Here is a 19,387-nt window from a genome sequence, read left to right on the forward strand (position 1 = left end):
TCCCTTATCTTTTATTGCTTCTGCTACTCCCAGCCTAGCTCAGTGTTCATTTTTCCAAGGGTATAGACAAAGGACTACTGGAAGTCTTAGTGCTCCAAAAGTAACTGGCCAATACAAAGGATCACAGATGCTGATAAAGCTAGTTTGACAGATCTGGTGGCTCTCATTAACCGTCATGCAGAACTTTTGTACTAGCTGGTTTTTTTTGCCTTTACTGAGGGACAGTAACAGCCAGCAGAGTGAGAGGACATTTCAAGTTGCTACAACTTTTATCATCCTGCCTAAGGCTACAGTGTCTTGAGTTCATACTGGCATGGTCTTGTCCCTGTTCTTTGTCCTATTTTTTGTACTGCTAATAGTGTTTGTCAGAAACTAGAGTCTTCTGCTTTTCTAGTTGTTTGGGTTTTTTTTTTTCCACAGGGCTAGGTCAGTTTGCAAGAATACATTTTCAGAAGGGGTGGGAAGAAATCCACATGCAGCAGTACTGATTTGCATCAACCACATCACAGTATATTTGCATCCTAGAAGTCCACTCTTTCCCAAGTGGAAATTTTGCATGTGCCAGCTAGCCTGATCTAACTCTCTGAACGTAGTTGTTCTGCACCTTCACTCTGAAATTCTGCTAATAGTTAACTGGGGTGAATGTAAGATTTTCTTATTGTTATGACTATTTCTTCCACTTAGATACAACCATATGTGAATGGAGCGCTGTACAGCATTCTTACTGTCCCTTCTGTCCGAGAAGAAGCCAGAGCAATGGTAAGAAGTGCTGCTTTGCATAGCAAAATCAATGTGTGTGCCAAAGATGGCACGTACACAGGTGTAGAGCAGTGCGCAGCAGGGTTGTGAGGTTGCAGCCATGGCATTTGAGAAGAGAATTCACAAGAGACCCTCCACCTTTGATATTCAGGCAGTTATGAATGTTATATCTCAAATGCTTTTTCCGTATTTGTTGGTCTTTTCACAAGAGTGAAGCTGAAGGATTCTGTTTAAATTATAAGTTAAAGGTGTTATTTTAGAATAGTGTCATCCATCTAGCACTTCATAGTGTGGATGTGGCCCAGGGGATGCTTTTGTCTGACCTGCTACTACTACTTATTTAGCTCAATCTACACCAGTCAATAGCCACTTAAGAGGAGGAGTTCTGCTTTTGTTTCTGCTTAGTATAGGCACTATTAGCTGGAGGAGGCAGCAGGAGGAAGGTGTTAGCAGAACTAGGAATTGATCTCCTGTGGAAGTTAGTTTGATGGTAATGAAAGTGTCTTAATTTCTGGATTTGAGGAAGCCATTCCTGGGGTAGCAGAATATCTTTGTATCTTAACAACTGACCTACAGAGTTACGCAGACGTAACTGTTGTCAGATGTTTCATCTCACAGAACACAGAGGATTGGAAGTCATCTTAAATGATTAAAGAGACGACATCAACTGTATAAGGGGCCACAAAGAGAGAAACTGGGTTTAAAAGTTGGTCCTGCTTTTTTTTGCTTTCCTTCTTTGAACCATGGACTGCTGTCTCTGTGAATGCAGATTTTCCCTTTTCTGTTGATTACTGTGTACTACTTCAGAAGGCAGAAGCAGCAGATCTGTTGTAAACATTTGCTGTTTGTCATGGATACTTCTGTATTTAAACCTAGAACCAATCTAGACCACCTATGTTTTTCATCTTTGGGAAGTGTATGTACAAAATTGAGTGCTTAGAGCTGGATGCAGTGGTTTGTTTCACACTGCCTCTGTTTTTCCTGGCAAAACAATGACATTTTAGCTAACTCTGTCACTGTGATCACATGAAACACTAATCTAGCAATGTTTTCCACTACATCCAGGGAATGAAAGAAATTCTGCACTGCTTTATCAAGGAAGGAAATAGAGAGATGATCCGACAGATTGAATTTGTTATCAAGCAGCTCGATTCAGGTCAGAAGAACAGATGCAGCTCTCTGAGCTGTAAATCTTTCACAAAAGCCATAAGAAAGTTTGTGTTTTTACTTGGCATAGAAACTCTCAAAGGATAACAATGGTGTGGTGGTCTAAGAGAGGGGGAATAATGTTGATTGTCAGGATTTGAACGTCAGATGTATCTTAACATTTCCTTTTGTGTTAAAATGAAAGTCTGAGTCATTCTCAATCCCAAAGTCTTGGGACTGTAAATAGTGACCTTGACTGTTTTCTTTAATGTAAGTGACCTCGCAGTAACAAGAGACTGCTGTCAGCTGCAAAAATAAACAGGTGATACAGTTTGTTACAGGATATAGGGACTAGATCTGTCTTTGCTCATCTCTTGCTCTATTGAGGAGTGCAGCTTTGTTATCTGAAATGGCTTATCCTGACTAGGAGGCAGAGCCCGTACTTTTTGGAGAGTATGTTGATGAGCCCCAGAAGTTGTAGATGATTTGTTAAAACAGCCAAGGATGAGGACGTGGATTATTTAATACGTCTTGTTCCTTACGACTGAAAGGAAGGCTGAAGAAGGAGAAAACAAATAATGAAAAGGACGTGAATTGTAATTAAGTCTTCCTATACAATAAAAATAGAGCAAGTTTGACTGCTTTTTTGGCTTTTAGAAAGAACAGGAGACAGTATATCTTATGGTCTTAGCTTGTATAAGAACAAATAAAGTATTTAAGCACTGTATTGCCACTATGCAATGTTTGTTAATCAAGGTTATTGAATGTCTGCTTTTCTACCTATGAATGGTATTTTCAAAAGATTTTGTCTGATCGGTGAGTAGAAGTTGAGCATACAGATTTCCACTGTAAGCCTGGTTGCCTTTTTCTAAGGAAATGAGTTTGTCCAAGTGTTAAAACAAGTATTCTCTGTCAGTACTATCTTTTTATATGTAAAAACAGTATAATATTGAAATGTTTTTAGGGATAGATAGTTTTTCATTAAAGATTAGCTAAAAGACACACAAACTTGCAAATGCACGTGCTTTCATTCAAGTCATCCGTAAATACATTGAGACATCATAGTGGGATTTATGAGAAAAGAACTGTTCTAGAGTGTGTGTTTGTGCCGTTTTCCTGCATATGAATTAATTTCAGTGATTTCTGGAATGCTTTGTAGGAGTGAATAATTCCAGTAGTTGTCATGAAGAGAATGGAATGTCTGTGTGAGAAGCAAGCTAAATCTTACTGTTGTGAAAGAGGGGCAATAACTGGAGAATCTGTTAAGTTGCACACATAATCTTACATCGTTTCATTTTGTTTCTTTCTAGAAGAGCCATTAAATGATAGTATTGTGTCTGATGATGAAGAGGAAGAGGAAGATGAGGAAGTAAGTTTAAAAGCCTTCTGACACCTTTTAGAAAAATCCTTAGCCTTCTGGACAGAAAATATTTGTCAGTAAGCCAGACTTCGGGGTTTGGGGATTTTATTTGGGTTGGATTGGGCTTTTATTTAATTACTGAGTGTATTAACAACAAAATCAGTTCTGTTCCCATTACCTTACCTTCATTTGAGGTCTTCTTACTTTGACAAGTCACCACCTCTGTGATAAAGGCTTATAGCTTGAAATTACTGGAGAGATGAGGCGTTACTCTAGCCCTAGAAATCTTGTTTTCTAACAATCTTATTTCAGTGGTTAAAAATAAAGGAAGAAAATGAACTAATGTATCGCCAGAATAGTTCATAAACAAGTTGTTACTTTTTCTTATGGTGTTATTATCTGTCCCTGGTGACATTACCATTGCTGTGTTGCCTATAAGCGCATGGGAGAGGTTGACAGTGTACCCTGTAGGCATGGAGTTTTACCTGAAAGAAATCTACCACAAAACACTTCTTTTATCAAAAAGTCTTTCATGAGAAATTTAAAAGGACTGCTATGGTACATGGTCCTGGAATGCTGTTTGAACATATTTAGGTTGATGCATATATGCGCACATGTTTATATTGTCTCTCTGCCCTGAAGAAGTCAGTGACATTGAGAGTTTGTGATCTCTGCAAAATATAACTTGAGAACATATGTACTGAAAACCAAGTTTCTAGACAAAAAGTGTTTGTTCTGAGCAAAGAATCACAAGCACAAAACTTATGAAGTCAGAGGTGCACTCCTTTTCCTACTTTGTTGCATGTTACTGCAAATGCTAGTGAGCAGTGACAACTGTGCTATGATGTAAAACTTGCCTTGTTACTGCAGGGTGACTGAGTGCATTTTCAAGTGTGTGTTGAATCTTATGTTTTGAAAGCAGAGAAAAATGTAAATGTCCTGGTTATGAAAGGTGTGGTGTGCTCTCGACTGTCGTGGAATGCAGCATCTTGCAGGATCCAGCCTTTAACTGGTAATGTCCAGGGAAGTTTTGCACTGATTACATTATTTAGCTGGTTTCTGTGTTGTGGCAAAATAGGGGTGAACACATGAACTAATTACCCTTGTGACTTTGCCTAAATTTAGAGCCATGTGGACCTTATATGTCAGGGAAGCTTTATTTAATAATTGTCTCTTCCCCTTTTGTTCTGAAGGGATACAGTAATTTTTTTTCCCCTAAAAGGATTAAGTTATTGTAATTGCTTCACCCCCTGTGGTTCTCAAGTCAGTTTCCAGTAATCTTTCCACTGCTGCCACCCAAAATCAGTGATTGATGTGTGAGATTTCTGGTGATATAACTTCCCTTTGTTTAATATGCTGCCTAACACCCGTTACTGGATGTTCCAAGGCTCTGAGGATCTTAGGTGTATCGTGAGAATCCAAGGTGGTGATGTTTTCACCTGAACTCTCGTATACTATTTTGAAGGATACTGTGTTCTGTTGGGAAAGCACAGAGAAAAGGAACTCCTTCATGAAAGGTGTGGCATTGAATTGCATGATAGTGTTGAACTTTACGTGCTTTTGGGAATGAAAGGAAGGTGAATTCTCCAATTCACTCGTACCCTGTAGACAAGTTGCTGCTGCTCACAGTCCCAGCCAAGGGTAAAATAATTTTGAAATGCATTTTTACCACTGAACACTTAGAACAGACTTCTGTCACTTCCTATTATTTAACTCAAAAATAATAGTAGGCTTTTGAAACAGAGCAGCTATTATATTAAAAAGAAAGAGTCTCAGTAAGCCAATTCTAAAGCTATTTCCAGTGCAACATTAATTGTGGCACATTCTAAATCCTTATTGCTGCTAGGAACTCTTAGTTCTGTTCTGCTGCAAGGAAGCCTTTTTTCTTAGTCCCTCAGTTTAGAAAATACAGTTTACAAATGGCACAACAGCAAAATGCTACGCAAAATGGAGAATGTTGTTACTTTGTCAAATAAGCAAAGATTTGCTGACTCAATGCTTGGAGCCCTTTTGTGTTTTGGAAATGCAGTGAATTATTGTTTTTTGATGGGGTTCTGTGATAACATCTGATGTTGTGATATGGCAACAGAAAGTTTTGGCAAACTTTATCAGAAGTCTTGTCTTTATGTAACTTTTAAGAACTACTGCACACTGAATGTGTCCATATATTAACAGTTTAATGATGGGTATCCAAAATGTTTACTGATGTTATAGTTTGTTGCTGATTTACTTAATACCAGTATTTATAGCTTCACAACTTAATAAACCATAAAAAGACTCATGCAGTCTCAGTTTGCAGATTTTACCCCAGCTTTTCTTGTTCCAAGAGCGTGCAAAGGTTCCCCATACTGTTACTATTACCTCTCATGTTTTTTTTTTTTTTCGCTTTTATCTGTGTTTAATTTAGTTTTTTTAATTCTCTCTTGGCTTTGAGCAGGTCTTGTGGTAATGACTACTTTCTCCTAAACGTGGTTGAGCTGTTGGAGGATAATTCTGGGATTTCTAAGGGCGTCGTGCACTCAGAAATTTAAGATTCTGTAATATGTGACACTGGACTATATAAACTGTGTAAAAGATGTCTATGTGTATACTGTTATTCAGAAATAAATTGACTTTTGGGTTTGTCTGTTGAACTTTAAATTCACTAGTGCAAAGCTCAGAATGCACTGGCTTCTGGAGTACATCTCCACCTTTGTTATGTTAGCCATCTAGGGTGTGTTGACAGTCACAGTCACCGTGCATATTTCCTGGTGCTTTATAGTCTCTTGATTGTTCTGTTAAATACTAGCTTAATTTATCTTCGCTATTTTTGATCTTTACCTTTGCTTTTTATTTGACTTGGACCGTCTTTAAAAGCTGCTTGTAAAAGTGAGTCTAGCTCTAATCTAATCTGTATCATAGCCCTAATTCAAAAGTTTAGCTATAGATTTGAGCTACCTTAGATAACTGTATAGAGTGACGATTTATCAGACACCCTCTGATCCTCATCACTCAGCACCTGACAATAGAATCATTAAACCACAGTGTGAAAATAACACTTTAGCTAGAGAGCGCATTGGAACAAAGAGAGTTTAATCACAGACCTAACCACAGGACTTCAGGCCTTTAAATTAAAGGACTTTGCTGCCAACATCTGCTGCAGGCTGTGAGCAGTGGTGAACAAAGACCCAGCTGTGCATCTTCAGAACACTTAGAGAAGAACTAAGGGTTTTTCTATTAAATCCACACATAAACGAATTATGGAAGAAATTTACTCTGAACCTTAGAGCACTGTGACAATTGACAGTATTTCAGTAACCGCTTCAGTTGTTCACATGCAGGCATCCAGTGTCTGGAGAGTACCCTAGGTGTACAAGGTTGTCAGGTATGACCTGGCACCTGTGGGAGGCTTCTTGTTCCCTGTCAGGTTCTGCAGGAGAAGACTAGGCCAGATATTTCAAAGTAGAACTGGGTGCTGCTGAATTGAAGTCTTTGTGGTTTTTATCTCTGCTTGCCTGTGAGTGAGGAGATGATGAGCAGTGAGAGTAATTAAATCAAAACAAGAATTATGGTTTTTAAGTCATTTGGTACAGAGTTGAAACTTGAAAAAAAGCAAAGCTGTAGAGCTCTGGGGAAGCCAACACCTACTTGGTCGGAGTGATATTTTGCACCAGACAAAGACTAGAATCAGTTGGCCATTTCCATTGTAGGAATTACCTTCCCTGTACACACTTCCAGTGTTTTTTCCCTCATGCTGCTTTTGTAGAGCACTGTCCAGGCATCCATGTTATTGGCTAATCTTTGTGGCAGAAAGTGTTTCTTACTTTGGCTATTTAAAACTACTGGAGTCTAAATCTCACTAAAGCAAAACTCCTTTTCATTTTCTTTGTGCACTGAGGTTCATCGAAGTTGATGGGCATTCTTTTTAGCAGAGTTAAGCTGCTGCTTCACATTACTCTAAAACCAGCTGCTGTTGGGCACCCATGAGGAGGGGTCTTGAAAGCCCAGCAATAGGAATTTACTTGTCTTGAGTAATTAAAAAAAAATGCCTCTATTTCTTGAAAATGAGTAATAAAATGTTTTGGGGATTTTTTTTTCTTCTTGGGGAATACACAGCAATAAATTACTTAAATGTTTTTGTCAAGGAAGAGGGACCTGCCCCAAGGTGCTGAATATGTATGCGAGCATTTTCGATCTCATGAAAGGGTAGCATTCTATTCAGGAAAGACTATGGACTATTCTAAGGTGCACTTAGTGTATTTTTACTGCCAGTTGTTATAGTCTAATTAAAATTTACGCTCAGGTGATAGTGATTCATAAAAAGATCCAGACAAGTTTTCTGTCAAGTGCCCTACCATCCTCTTTACCTGAACAATAACTTTCTTGTGGGATTTTTTGGTTGAGGTTTTTTGCTTGTTTGAGTTTTTTAGGTTTGACTTACCTTAAGTTTGGGGCTCATCTTTTTAAAAAAAGTGGGAGTAGCCTTTTCTTAGCCTCCAATGTGGCTGAGAAATGCCATCAGATTGGGTTTTTTTCTGTCTGTCGTGTTTGACTACATTGACTTGGGCAGATCCACAAAAACTATAACTCCAAATTTCATATCACCTGCTTGTTAATCATTATGTGCTGAAGAGAATTGCATTTCTTCGCAGTAGTGTGCAGTGTTTTATAAAGATATGAATTACTGAGATTTTTCCTAAGCCTTTATTAGGTCAAACAATGAGTAATTATTTAGGTTTGGAAATTTGAAGAACAACTTTGGAAATGCACACTGTACTTCTTGGTGAAACATTTGTGGAAAAAGGAGTGATGTTTTTTCTTCTCTCAGCATTCTTGAGTTTCTGGTTATATCAGAAGTTTAGATGAGTTTGTCTTTATATGTCTGCTTTTTCTATAGATAATGCTTGTACCCACATGTGCAATACAAACAGTCATTTATTGGGAAAGTACATATCATCCAAGTGACTACTGAAGTGAGAACTAAATTCAGTATGAAAACTTCTTGAAGCCTGGGCTCAAGTAATATGTATGTTGCTGTTGCAGGACCATGACATCATGGAGCCTGATCTGGACAAAGATGAAGTTTTGCAACCTCAAATGGGAGAGCTTGCAGGAGAGAAGCTGCTAACAACCGAGTACTTAGGAGTGAGTACCACTCATTAGCATCTTGAAATAATTTGCTGGATTAAGTGTCAAATTTCAGCGGTTTCATCACTTTCTGAAATCTTCTTCAAATTCTTGCTCAAAGAGCCAGGTTCTACCTGCATAACAGTATGAATCTTTCACAGTCTGTTTTATTAGGAGGTGGTCAGGTTGTGGCTTAATAATAAGCTAAAGGCGGCTGTAGGCTTCAGCGCTAAATCCTGGCTCTGCGGGCACACAAAGCGAAGTGCTTGAGCAAGTTAATCCTGCAACACCTGGCCGGTCTGAAATTATTTATAGAAAAAAAAAAATGTTGAGAAGTTAACTGCTCCTGCAGGCGTTATGCCAGCTCAGGTATTGTGTGTCTTACCTCAAGCAGCAAAAAGCCATTAAGTAAAAAAGTGTAAAGTTAGGATGAGTGCCATTTAGCATGCTGTCACTAATTTGAAATAAATATGATTGTACACCTTCGGAATCTCGGATTCCGTAGGTCTGCCAGTGCTGCTGATGGAAATGTGACCTGAGCTAAGATGCCATGGAACAGCCTACAGTGATTCCAGGGAATTCTATCTGGTGACAACAGAATGCAACTTAATTTCTGATGCAATATTTCTATAGAACTTTCACTGTGGTTCCAGTTACCCTTCTTTCCACTGCATTCTTTTTTTTCCATTTTCTTTATTTCCTGTTTCAGATAATGACTCATACTCCAAAAACCAAGAAGAAGCTGTTTCCTGGTGTCCATCAGAGTGTAGATGAGCCTCTCCAGAGACCTGTGACGCCAGGTTATCACAGAACTGCATGCATAATGTAAGTCCAAACAAATGAGACCAATTTGGATTTTCCTTTAAAGTCCTTTAAAAAAACCCGAACAACAACAATGTAAACAAATGACACCTATTAAACAAACCTTCCTTATCTAAAAGTGCATTGCCATTGTCATTCTTTAAAGTTTCAAAAAAAGAAGGGAGAAGAATATCATAGCAGAGAAGGGTCCATTGGCTGAGGGCACATACTTGGAATAGTTGAGTAAATGGTTAGGGATGAGTCTGATTTACATTTGCCTTATCCTGCGTGTTCATTGTCCTTTTGTCTTCTCATATTCTATTGTTAAGTTGCATGGAGTGTCTAAAATGGCTGGGATCTTCCACTTTATAAGCAAGAATTTATATTGCTTTGGGAAGATTTCCTACCCCACCCATCAGAGACGAGATTAAAAAGAAAGCCAGAAAGACAAAAATCTTGGTATGTTAGATTTCCTGCTTTGGAAGAAATAATTTTTCTAGCGAGGGAGTTTGTAACACCCTACTCTTGGTGTGATTGGGGTCAGAGGTAGAAGGCTACATTGTAGGTGGAATGAAGAAATCTTATAGTATAGAACTCCTTGAATATACTGTGCCTTCTGTTAGAACAAGTATCTCTTAATCTCTTAACCTCTGAGATGAGGCTTCTCCTTTTCACTGTTCTGACTGAGGAAGCAAAACAGCAATGAGATCTCAAATTTAAATAAAGACTTGAAATCTGAAGACTGGCCCATGTCTTTCTCCCTGCCGTTCTTTGCTTTCATGTTCACATTTTTATTTCTTAAAATACACTTCTTCCCTGCTTTAGCATAGTAGATCCATACAGAAAATGGTGAGGACAGATTTAGGCTGTAGTTACACAGATGTAATTGAATGTGATGTAAACCTACCGTAGTGGATACGGCATGGTCTCTGCTTCATCTTAAAGTGGTTTATTTGCCACCACTTTTTGTGCTGGCATTAGCATTTGTACAAGCCGGTGATCTGACTGGGAGCCCTCCTGAGTCATCCAAATATGTCTTTGTATCAGCAGCTGTATCTTTCATATGGGATTATATTGATTATATTACCAGGGCCTTAGAATGGACAAGTGTACCATACCAGATCAGGGCATGGAAAAAGCCCTGGAGGTTATTTCTTGGTTTTTAAAAGCCAAGATGAGTGAAACACATGCTTCCAAATCAGCAAAAGAACCTTTGATTATCCCAGGGCAGAGTTTGTCTTCCACAGTCTTGATTTTTCCTTCTGCATACTAGCCTGGAAAAAATGGCATGTTCGAGCATGGTGCCTGCTTCTTCTGCCTGGTATAGTCTGGATGCAGGTTTGGAGTCTTTACTGTGTGTTCTTTTTCACAGTGGTCACCTTTTGCACCATTGTGACATCCAGAGCTCTAATAACTTTCCTGCAGTCCTCCAAAAGAACTGCAGGCCTTAAAAATCTAAACTGGGTAACATGAGACTTAAATGTACAGGGCTGCTTTATTGTGGGGTCGGTGTTACCGAGTTCAAGGTCCCACTTTTCCTGCACAGTATTTTGCCCGTGGTGGGGTAGGAAACCTGGCCTGTGGAATTGGCTGTTAGGGTAGCCTTACAGCCTACTTACAAAGTATTTTTCAAGAATAAACCTTAGTTACCACTGGAGTGTCTAATAATTGCATTCCTGCTATATAAGCAGAGAGAAAAACAAACTTGTGAAAATGAAGTGACTTTCCTGTGTGAAGTTAGAAAAAGTGGTGGCAAACCCAGGGGAGTAGCTTTTATTTCCTGATGCCATGTAGCGCACTACGATCTGTGTATCAGAAATAATCTCTAGAAGTGGTTGTGTGCCTCTAGCACCATCTGCCCAGAGAGTCTGTTTGCTTAACAGTATTCTAGCATACTGGAGTGACACTGGTCCCATATTCTGTCAAAACTTGAATCTCCTTGGGTGCAGCTCATGCCTCTGCAAGACAGCTTCAGGTCACTGCTGGATACAAATTAAAAACACCTTTCTACCTTGCGGTTTCTGGTAGCTTTGGGACTAAGAAAAGCGCTAATTTGATAGTGTGAAGTAGTCTTTACAGATTGCTTTGCTGGGCAAGCTAGGGAAGAAAAACATAAACAGCAGAAATCTAATAAGGTGAAAACACATGAAAATTAATTTTCCTCCTGCTCTGGCCAAATGGTAGAAATATCACGAGTGTTTGGTTCTCCTATGTTTTAAGTAGGAAGCATGAGGTACCACCCTGAATAAGGAGCTTGTATTTTATGACTTACTGATTTGTGTGCAAGAGAACTGCAAAATAAGAGAGACCTTCTTGAACTAGATTTTACAACACAAAAGAACAAGCTTTGGCTTTTATGTTGTTCAAATTTTAGTACAAATTTGTTTACTAAAATGATACAAGGCTTCCTAAGAATATTTAAAGAGGAAGACAATGAAAGTAACCAAATCTTGGCTGCCTTAATTTGAAAACAATATCTAAACTGGATGTATTTCATATTTTAAATAATTTAAATGGCGTATGTTTGTATCAGGTGAAATAGATGAAAACTTGCCCCTCCTCTCCGGAGAGGGGCAGATTTAGACTGGACTTTAAGAAGAATTTCTTGACTATGAGAGTGGTGAGGCACTGGAACAGGTTGCCCAGGGAAGCTGTTGATGCCCCATCCTTGGAGTTGTTCATGGCCAGGTTGGAAGGCGCCTTGGCCCGCCTGGTCTAGTGGGATGTCTCTGCCCATGGCAGGGGGGGTGGAACAAGGTGATCTTTAAGATCCCTTCCAACCCTGACTGATCTATGATTCTATGAAAAATGTCAGACTTCTTACCCTCATATGCAGCTTGTTTACCCAGTGACAATCCAGGACAGTTGAATTCAATTATCTAAGTTGGGGTTTTTTTTATTCAGCAGAGTAATTAAACTGCATTAAAAATTTGTGTAAATGTTTGCATTTGGAATTGAAGTGAATATAACTTGTTTGAAGTTCTTGATGCGAGACTCAATGTAACATATTCCATTTTAAAAACATGGTGAAAGAGAAATCAGTTGATGGAGATACTATAACATAGCTCTCAGAGTTGTTGGTTCATACCTCCAAAAGGAGAGGGTGGATTTCTAGTGCTGAATAGAAGTATTCACACAGAAAATTAATGCGGAATAGGCACTGCACATGCAGCAGCTATTCCATGCTAATTTTTCTATGACTTCCCAGTGTAGACAAGGCTCTGGTTACTTCGAATGAATTGCAATGGGATCCCTATATTGACAAGCTCTTGCTGTATGGAGCTAAGGGAGCCAGGAAATACTTTTTTTTTTATTTTTTCCCTCCCTCCTCTTTAAACACTCTCTGGCTGAGATTGCTCAAGGGGGACTGAACTACTTAATATTCTGCTAGCTGTTTCCTTAGAAACTGATTTAGCTGTGAAATCATTAACTGCCTCCTTGGACTGCATCCTTTCTAACTAGAAATATAGTCTAGTTACCTTAGCCTGATATTGGGCAGGGAATCTTTCTGTGCCTGCCATCTTCTTTTCACACTCTTCTTGCAGCCCTCTTGCTTCTGCTGTGTTTTATTGCTTATTAATAAGCAATCTGCTCCCTGTTCTGTCTTTCAGCTACTTCAGTTTCTCATTGATCCACCTCACTTAGGAAATCAAGAGTTCTTATCTGCTTTGTTTTAAGTCTATATTGCATGTTGCTCCGTAAAGTGAAGTTCTTGGAATATTCAGGAGCAAATCTTAAATCCTTGAAAAGCTAAATATTGAAGATCTCTCTGGCCTACTCCTACAGTATTTTTCTTAAAGTGCTCTGCTGTTTTTTTGGGTCTTCAGACTGCAAGGAGTTATGGTTTCCTTCCCTCGACTCTTTTATTGCAGTAGGAAAAAAATGTTCATTTCAAATATGTCTAATGTCAGCTGGTTTGGGAGAGCTACAGTCATGCACTTAAATGATATCCTTAGCACTAGTTAGCAATATGAAATATAAAATAATTTCAATATCTTCTTTGTCATTACAGGCAATTAGAATAGATCAGAATTTACTCTCATCCAACTTTTTTTGTACTGCAAGCATTCATCACCCTGCATTCTCCTTTCTCCTCCAGGGCAGAAAATGACACCAACTCTTGTCATGACAGCGATGAGAAGGTGCAGTCTCTGCCGAGTGGTCATCCTCCCATTTGTGGTAGGAGCAGGTCCAGCATTTCTGATCTCTGCGATTCCCTTTCATGTAAGGACTTTCTGTGAATGCTGTTGTTAACAGTTACTGTCTTTCTTGACTAGGGCAGGCACTTGGGCCTAGCTTGTGGGTGTTGTATACTGTTTTTTCCAATGTAACCTTGGGACTGGCCCTCTGTTTTTAGACCATGGGGCAGTCTCCAAGACCTTGGGGCCCACAGTTGGATTTTGGCTTGAGCTGAAGGAGTGGCTACAGAAGGTAACGTGTGGTCAGCAGGGATCGATGGTCTTGCTTGCTTCACTCCATCTTGTTTCCTGTGGAGGGGCCAAAGATCATACCCAGGGCTTCTGATGTGCAAAGTATGCAGTATTTCACTATGCGATGTCCCCTGCTTAGGGAAAGAGCTGCAGCCCAGATATGGTGCATTTCCCAACAGGCAAAGCCCCTTACTTGATCAAATATACCCTTGTTTGGATCTAAATGAATCACTGTCTGCTGGCACCTGCAGGCTCATGTTGGCTAGGCCTCTGTATTAAAGTTGAAGGCAGCTGCAGCTATCTGCTTAGATTTGCAACTGCTTTCAAATCATAAAATGTTGTGGAGGATGGGAAGCCCTGTGCTGTATAGCTACATTGTGGGTGATGCTGCTAAAGATTCTGTCCTTGCAGCTTAAACTGAAATTAATGCAAACTCAGTTGGACCTGAGAGTTTTAAAACGTGTCATGGAATTTAAAAGGTTGGGGGCTTCTGAAATACTTTAGTTCTGAATTTCTGATATCCACAGGAGCATGGAACTTCAGATGTGGGAGTTTTCAACCCTTTTGCAGGGATTCATTAACATTTCCAATTAGGAATTTAAGGCAAAATGTTCTGCTCTATTAGATAAAGGATCTTGCAGCATATCCGGTACAGAATTATTAATAAGTTCAGACAAAGCATGCCTTTACTTTGCTGAAAAACATGCTTTGAAGCAGTAATACCATACTTTTTTCTGTCTCTTCTTTTTTTTAAATTTCCTAGAGGAAATGAAAAGGATTCTGAGTAAAGTAACCAAGGTCTTGCAGAGAGGAATCTGCTTGCATAATGCCTAGAGCTGATAAATATAACGTGCTGAAAGAAAGGCGCGTGATAGAAGCAGATGAAGCTCCTGTTCAAGATGGGCTCTTGGGTTCTTGCTGCTGTGTAGGAATGAGAGCTGTTCTTCTCAAGCCCTGCTTTGTGCAATAGCACCTTAAGCATAGCTGACCCCATTGTACAGGGGAGGTAGCAGGACCAGAGGCAGCAGCTCAGAACAGCAGAGGTTGTAAACTAAGCAAAAGCATACCAACTTGTCGGTTCTCCTGTAGCATTTTCCTATAGACAGTGCATAAGAGAAAGGTATAAAATAATTGTACTGCTTCTAGGGACTCTCGTTGTGCCCTTCCAAGCTTCTTTGCTGTCAAATAAATATGCAGCTTATTGAATTCTGATCTTGGTCTGATGGTTGTCATGCAGTATCAGGAACCTGCTCACTTCAGAATATCTGTTTTCCAGCATCCCATGAATACTTCGGGATTCAATGTTTCATGCAGTCATGTTGTGAAATGAATAGTAAGAGACCAAGAGTGAAAAAATGGTTAGAATAAAAGTGTAATGAGAAGAGTTAACATCATCAAGGTCATATCTCAGGAAGCTAAGTTTTTTAGTATCAGGAAACCTTGATTATCTTGTGTTTTCTAAGTATTCAAGCAGTTCTTAATGTCATCCATGTCTGGATTTATTCATCCGTTCTTGAGTCAGTCTGATTCTGTCCAAGTCCATCCTCCCTTTTTATCGCTTTGGTAAAGAATAATTCTGGCTCTTTTTCTGTCTCCTATGAGCATAAAACTTGTGGACTAAAGATGAACCACTACATGTGTTATGCTGAAAGTCAGACACAACATGTGCTGGGCAGCCAAATGCTTGTCTGAAAGTGACCTGAGCTGCATCCATATCAGCATGTGAGAGCAAATCAGGAGGACAGCCTGGGCTGAGCATGGGAGGAATGGAACTAGGGATTTTCCCTAATCTCTCATTGGACTTGCACATCTTGGTAGCCTTGTGTCTCTCAGCAAACTGATCATCTATCCATTCCTGTTAGTGCAAGGCAGAAAGTGAGATACTTTGAACAAATGTAATAGTCCTTAGGCCTGACAGAAGTGTAAAACACTGCTTTTTGTCCACAGTGGCTGCTAGTTACTATGGATATGTAAAGATACGCAAGTGGTTGCATTCCTGTGGCTTTAGAGAGATATCAGTCATTAGCTGATGTATGGTAACTAATGGTCTGTGTGCAAATGTAGAGTATAGCTGCTTTGAAAATGATCCAATCATGTTTTGCGTTCTAGCTGCAAAAGTCTGCAAGTATGCACACTTGCAGTTGGCTCAACTCAGCTGATGAGCCATAAGGTACTCTGCTGCACTAACTCAGTAGCCTGTCATTATTTCAGGGGTGCCTTCATACAGCAGGAACTGTGATTTGATTGTGTTTCTATTAAAATTGTAAAGGGACAACTCCTCACTGAACTGTGTTGGGCTTTTTTTAAGTAGCAGTTGAAATGAAGCCCTCTGAAGTATTCTCAGCAGGCCACAGAATGGACCAAACCATCCCAGCTGGTGACAACGACTTGTCTTCCCGATCTACTGACTTCACCCAGGACAAAGTATATGGGCAGTCTCACAGGTATGATTTATCCAGATGAGTATCTAAAAATGCAAGAGGACTCTGAGGGGACTTACCAGCTAATTCCATGCTGCTGTAAAGACAATCTGTGAAGTCATTTGATGTATGATGTAGTCTGGTCTGAGACAGATGCGATGTTTGCCAAACAAAATACCCTTAGCTGTGCCAGAGGCAGCTGTCTAATTTCTAAGCATCTGGTCCAGAATGGGAGAAATCTCAAGCAAGGCATTAATGAACTTCACAGGTATGCACAATGCAGTCTTCTGCAAATAAAACTTCCTGATTGCTTCCTTAAGATAACTTGACTCTAAAACATGAGAAATCATTTATTAGTAAAGAAGTAGGCAGGATTGTGGGAACAGGGCAGGAATTAACTTGCAGAAGGAAGAAAAAGTAAGCATTTAAGTGCATTTAAAGTGTTTAAACATGCTGAGTTGCTAGCATTGCTGACGCTTATTCCTGATTTATCCACTAGACAGGTATAGCAAGGGAGGCAATATTTTGAGTTCTCCCAGCAATGGGTTTCAATTCTTCCTTGAAACAATTTATGTCAAAAGAAGGTGAAAGATCCTGCTCTCCTTTTTTTGTTCATACCTTATGAAGCCTTTGTCATATGTAGGACTGTGAGACTATGTCTTGGATGGCAGCTAGGAATTCATTAGCAGTTGGACTAAGGTTTACTGAAGCTTGTCAGAACCCGCATGTGTCTTTCAGACATTAACAGCTTTTTCCTATAGCTGATTTGATTGGGCCAAGTTTTAAACAGTGACTGTAGAGAAATTTTAGAATCAAATATATTCCAGAAGTCAAACACAGAACGGGTGGAGATGTGTTAAAGTGAAGGTTTCACCAACTTTATGGATGTGATTTTTCAGAAGTGCTTAGGTTTTTGTCAATTAAAGCTCTAGCACTCCTGAAAACTGGACTCTGCTTTGTTTCGTTTTGGTCTACAGGTGCCTGTGTGTGGTTTGGGAGAGTTTGGTGTGGTTTTGTTGTTTTGATTTTTTTCCCTCAAGTTGTTCTGTTTCCATGGTAACATCTGAGTAATTATGTATTGTCAACAAATTATCACTGGTTAGAAGCCGAAGTGCCTAGTAGTCCTACCGCTATCCTAACATTACTGGTTTTATTTCTGTTGCCTGTCCTAACAGTAGCTAAGCACATAACTTGCAATACAAATAGACTATGAGAATTTTATGGCCAAATTGCTTGCTTTATGGTGGAGAGAGAGATTAGTTTTCAGGCTTCAGCTTGCAAGAACTCATAAATTGGCAGCATCTTGCTCCCCGCTTTGGTGTGAGGCTTTCTTTCTCTACCATCATAATATCTTATAAAAAAGATGTGTCCCCAGTAATCTATAATTTTTCATCATAATTGTATGACTAAATCTCAGTAATAGATGAATTTCTGACTGATAGCACAGGTGCAGTGTCCTGCAGAAGATAATATCTTTTCATTGGGTACTTCCTTTGCATGCGTACGGTAATTTGTATTTACAAATGCAGCCTCAAGTTACGGATATGGGAACGTAGCCATTCACAGTCTAAGCGAACACAGGGTTTCCTATATCAAGCGTCTTTTGTTAGCATGTTGGTGTTGCAATAGCTAGACCTGCCTTTTCATTCCTTCGTTCTTGGAAACATACCTTAATTTGTTTGCAAAATAAACAGAGTGAATAAATCACTGCTTTGGTCATAGTTTTGACTACCGTAAGAAATGTCTCCTTCCTAATGCACAAATACAAAGACCTTCCTAGAAGAGTTATGTATGAGCAAAGGAGGGCTGAGCTGCAGTACTGAAGCGGTCACTGCTATTTCTCCTCTTCCTTAGCAGTATAAATTGGAAATTTAACTGCACAGTTATGGAAATTAATTATGGAAAGTCGGTCTGAGAGAAGGATGGGCCCTAGTAGTGACATGTCTATTGGAGTTGTTCTGTTTCCACAGGAACAAATGGTTGTTCTGGCTGATCCATGTCAAACTGGCAGCTGCCCCTAAATTGCTATTTCCTGCTGCATTCTGATCATGTAAGAATATAGATTTGTTGTGCTTTTTAGCTAATCGAGGATAAATTTGTAATAGACTCGAGTTTACCGTTGTGACTATCTTCAGTGCCATCATAATAAAGAGTTCGAACTCTGTGGCACCTTCTTAGGTCTCTAACGATCTTGCTTTTCTGATGATCTGGTAAAAGTGACCAGAAGTCCAAGTGTATTTCTCTTGTTGAATGTGGTCTGACTCATCATGTTCAAGTCCTGTCCCATCTCTCCTGGTTGATTTTTCTGGTCTCAGCATCAGTCTGTTGTGCACTTTTTTATAAACTACTATTGCCATTTTTCCAAGTAAAGAGTTTTCTTTCTTCTCGATGCTAATGTAGGTTTCTTTGCGAGTTTGTTGAGGGTTTGTTTTTTTGTTTGATTGTGGGTTTTTTTTTAGTTGAGCTCTTGCTCTCAAATTACCACACCTTGTCATAAATTACTCCTTACCAAATACTAGGGAACATTTTCCCACAGTAAGTTTTGCTGCTTCTTTCTTCATCTCATCAAGTACTACAGGATGCCAAATAGCAGCTCTCTGTTATTTTGAGGATCAGTTCTTTTCTGTTGACCTTGGCCTGTTTATTGATGTAGTAAAAGATGAGGTGGTTCTGTGACACATGGGCACATGGAGACTGAGATCTGCTCTGCATCCTCTCAGAAAAAGAGCAGGTTGTTTTTTAAACTTTACAGTGTTTGCTGCCAGCTTATTTCATAGAATCCATTCTTGGGGAGTTTGCAAAGATGTTGAGCCATCCTGTGTGGCCATTGCGTGTTCTCTGTCTTTGGTAAAGTGGCTCTGATTGCTTGAATCTGCTCTGTCTCCCAAGTGCATAGGTTGCTGCAGTGAAACTCTTGTGAAGATTGTTCATGGGTATAAAAGCATTTTTTAATGTATATACAGACAGATCTAGGGGTTTGTTACCTTTTGGTGAATAAGGGAAAGCAGCTCATTTATGGCACAAAACCGGCTCTGAATTTTGGATTTGCCTTTTTTATCTGCTTAAGTGTATCGTAGTACACATAAGATTACTAGTGAATTGAAAATCCAGCTCTTGAACCAAGGTGAGTAAAATGACAAACAAGCAATAACAATGAAACTATTTTATGGCGAGAGAGAGATTTCAATACATCTGTGATCCAGGTCCCTGGGTTTTATCTAGCCAATCTTACTTTTTTGGGGTTTGTTCTACTAGTAAGTTTTTGCTGCCACCTGCCACCTCCTCTTTTGAAATGAGAGAAGTTTAATACTTGTAATGCTCAGACAGCTGCAAAGGTGGCTCTCTGTCCTGTCTCTGTCCTTAAT

The 19,387-nt window shown here is 39.4% G+C and overlaps 1 protein-coding gene across 3 annotated transcripts in view; it reads left to right on the forward strand.

Annotated features, from left to right (window-relative positions):
* The window catches only part of ARMC9 (armadillo repeat containing 9), a 67,116-nt gene that overhangs the window by 39,865 nt on the left and 7,864 nt on the right, over window positions 1-19,387 (forward strand). For all 3 annotated transcript variants that reach the window (XM_054074742.1, XM_054074743.1, XM_054074740.1), the window contains 7 exons: window positions 685-759; window positions 1,825-1,915; window positions 3,216-3,274; window positions 8,288-8,389; window positions 9,081-9,196; window positions 13,272-13,396; window positions 15,914-16,046. In XM_054074742.1, coding sequence (XP_053930717.1) covers window positions 685-759; window positions 1,825-1,915; window positions 3,216-3,274; window positions 8,288-8,389; window positions 9,081-9,196; window positions 13,272-13,396; window positions 15,914-16,046 — 701 coding nt within the window. The remainder of the gene's footprint in view (window positions 1-684; window positions 760-1,824; window positions 1,916-3,215; window positions 3,275-8,287; window positions 8,390-9,080; window positions 9,197-13,271; window positions 13,397-15,913; window positions 16,047-19,387) is intronic.

Source organism: Cuculus canorus, chromosome 9 (genome assembly GCF_017976375.1).
Source record: "Cuculus canorus isolate bCucCan1 chromosome 9, bCucCan1.pri, whole genome shotgun sequence".
NCBI classification, from domain to species: Eukaryota; Metazoa; Chordata; class Aves; order Cuculiformes; family Cuculidae; genus Cuculus; species Cuculus canorus.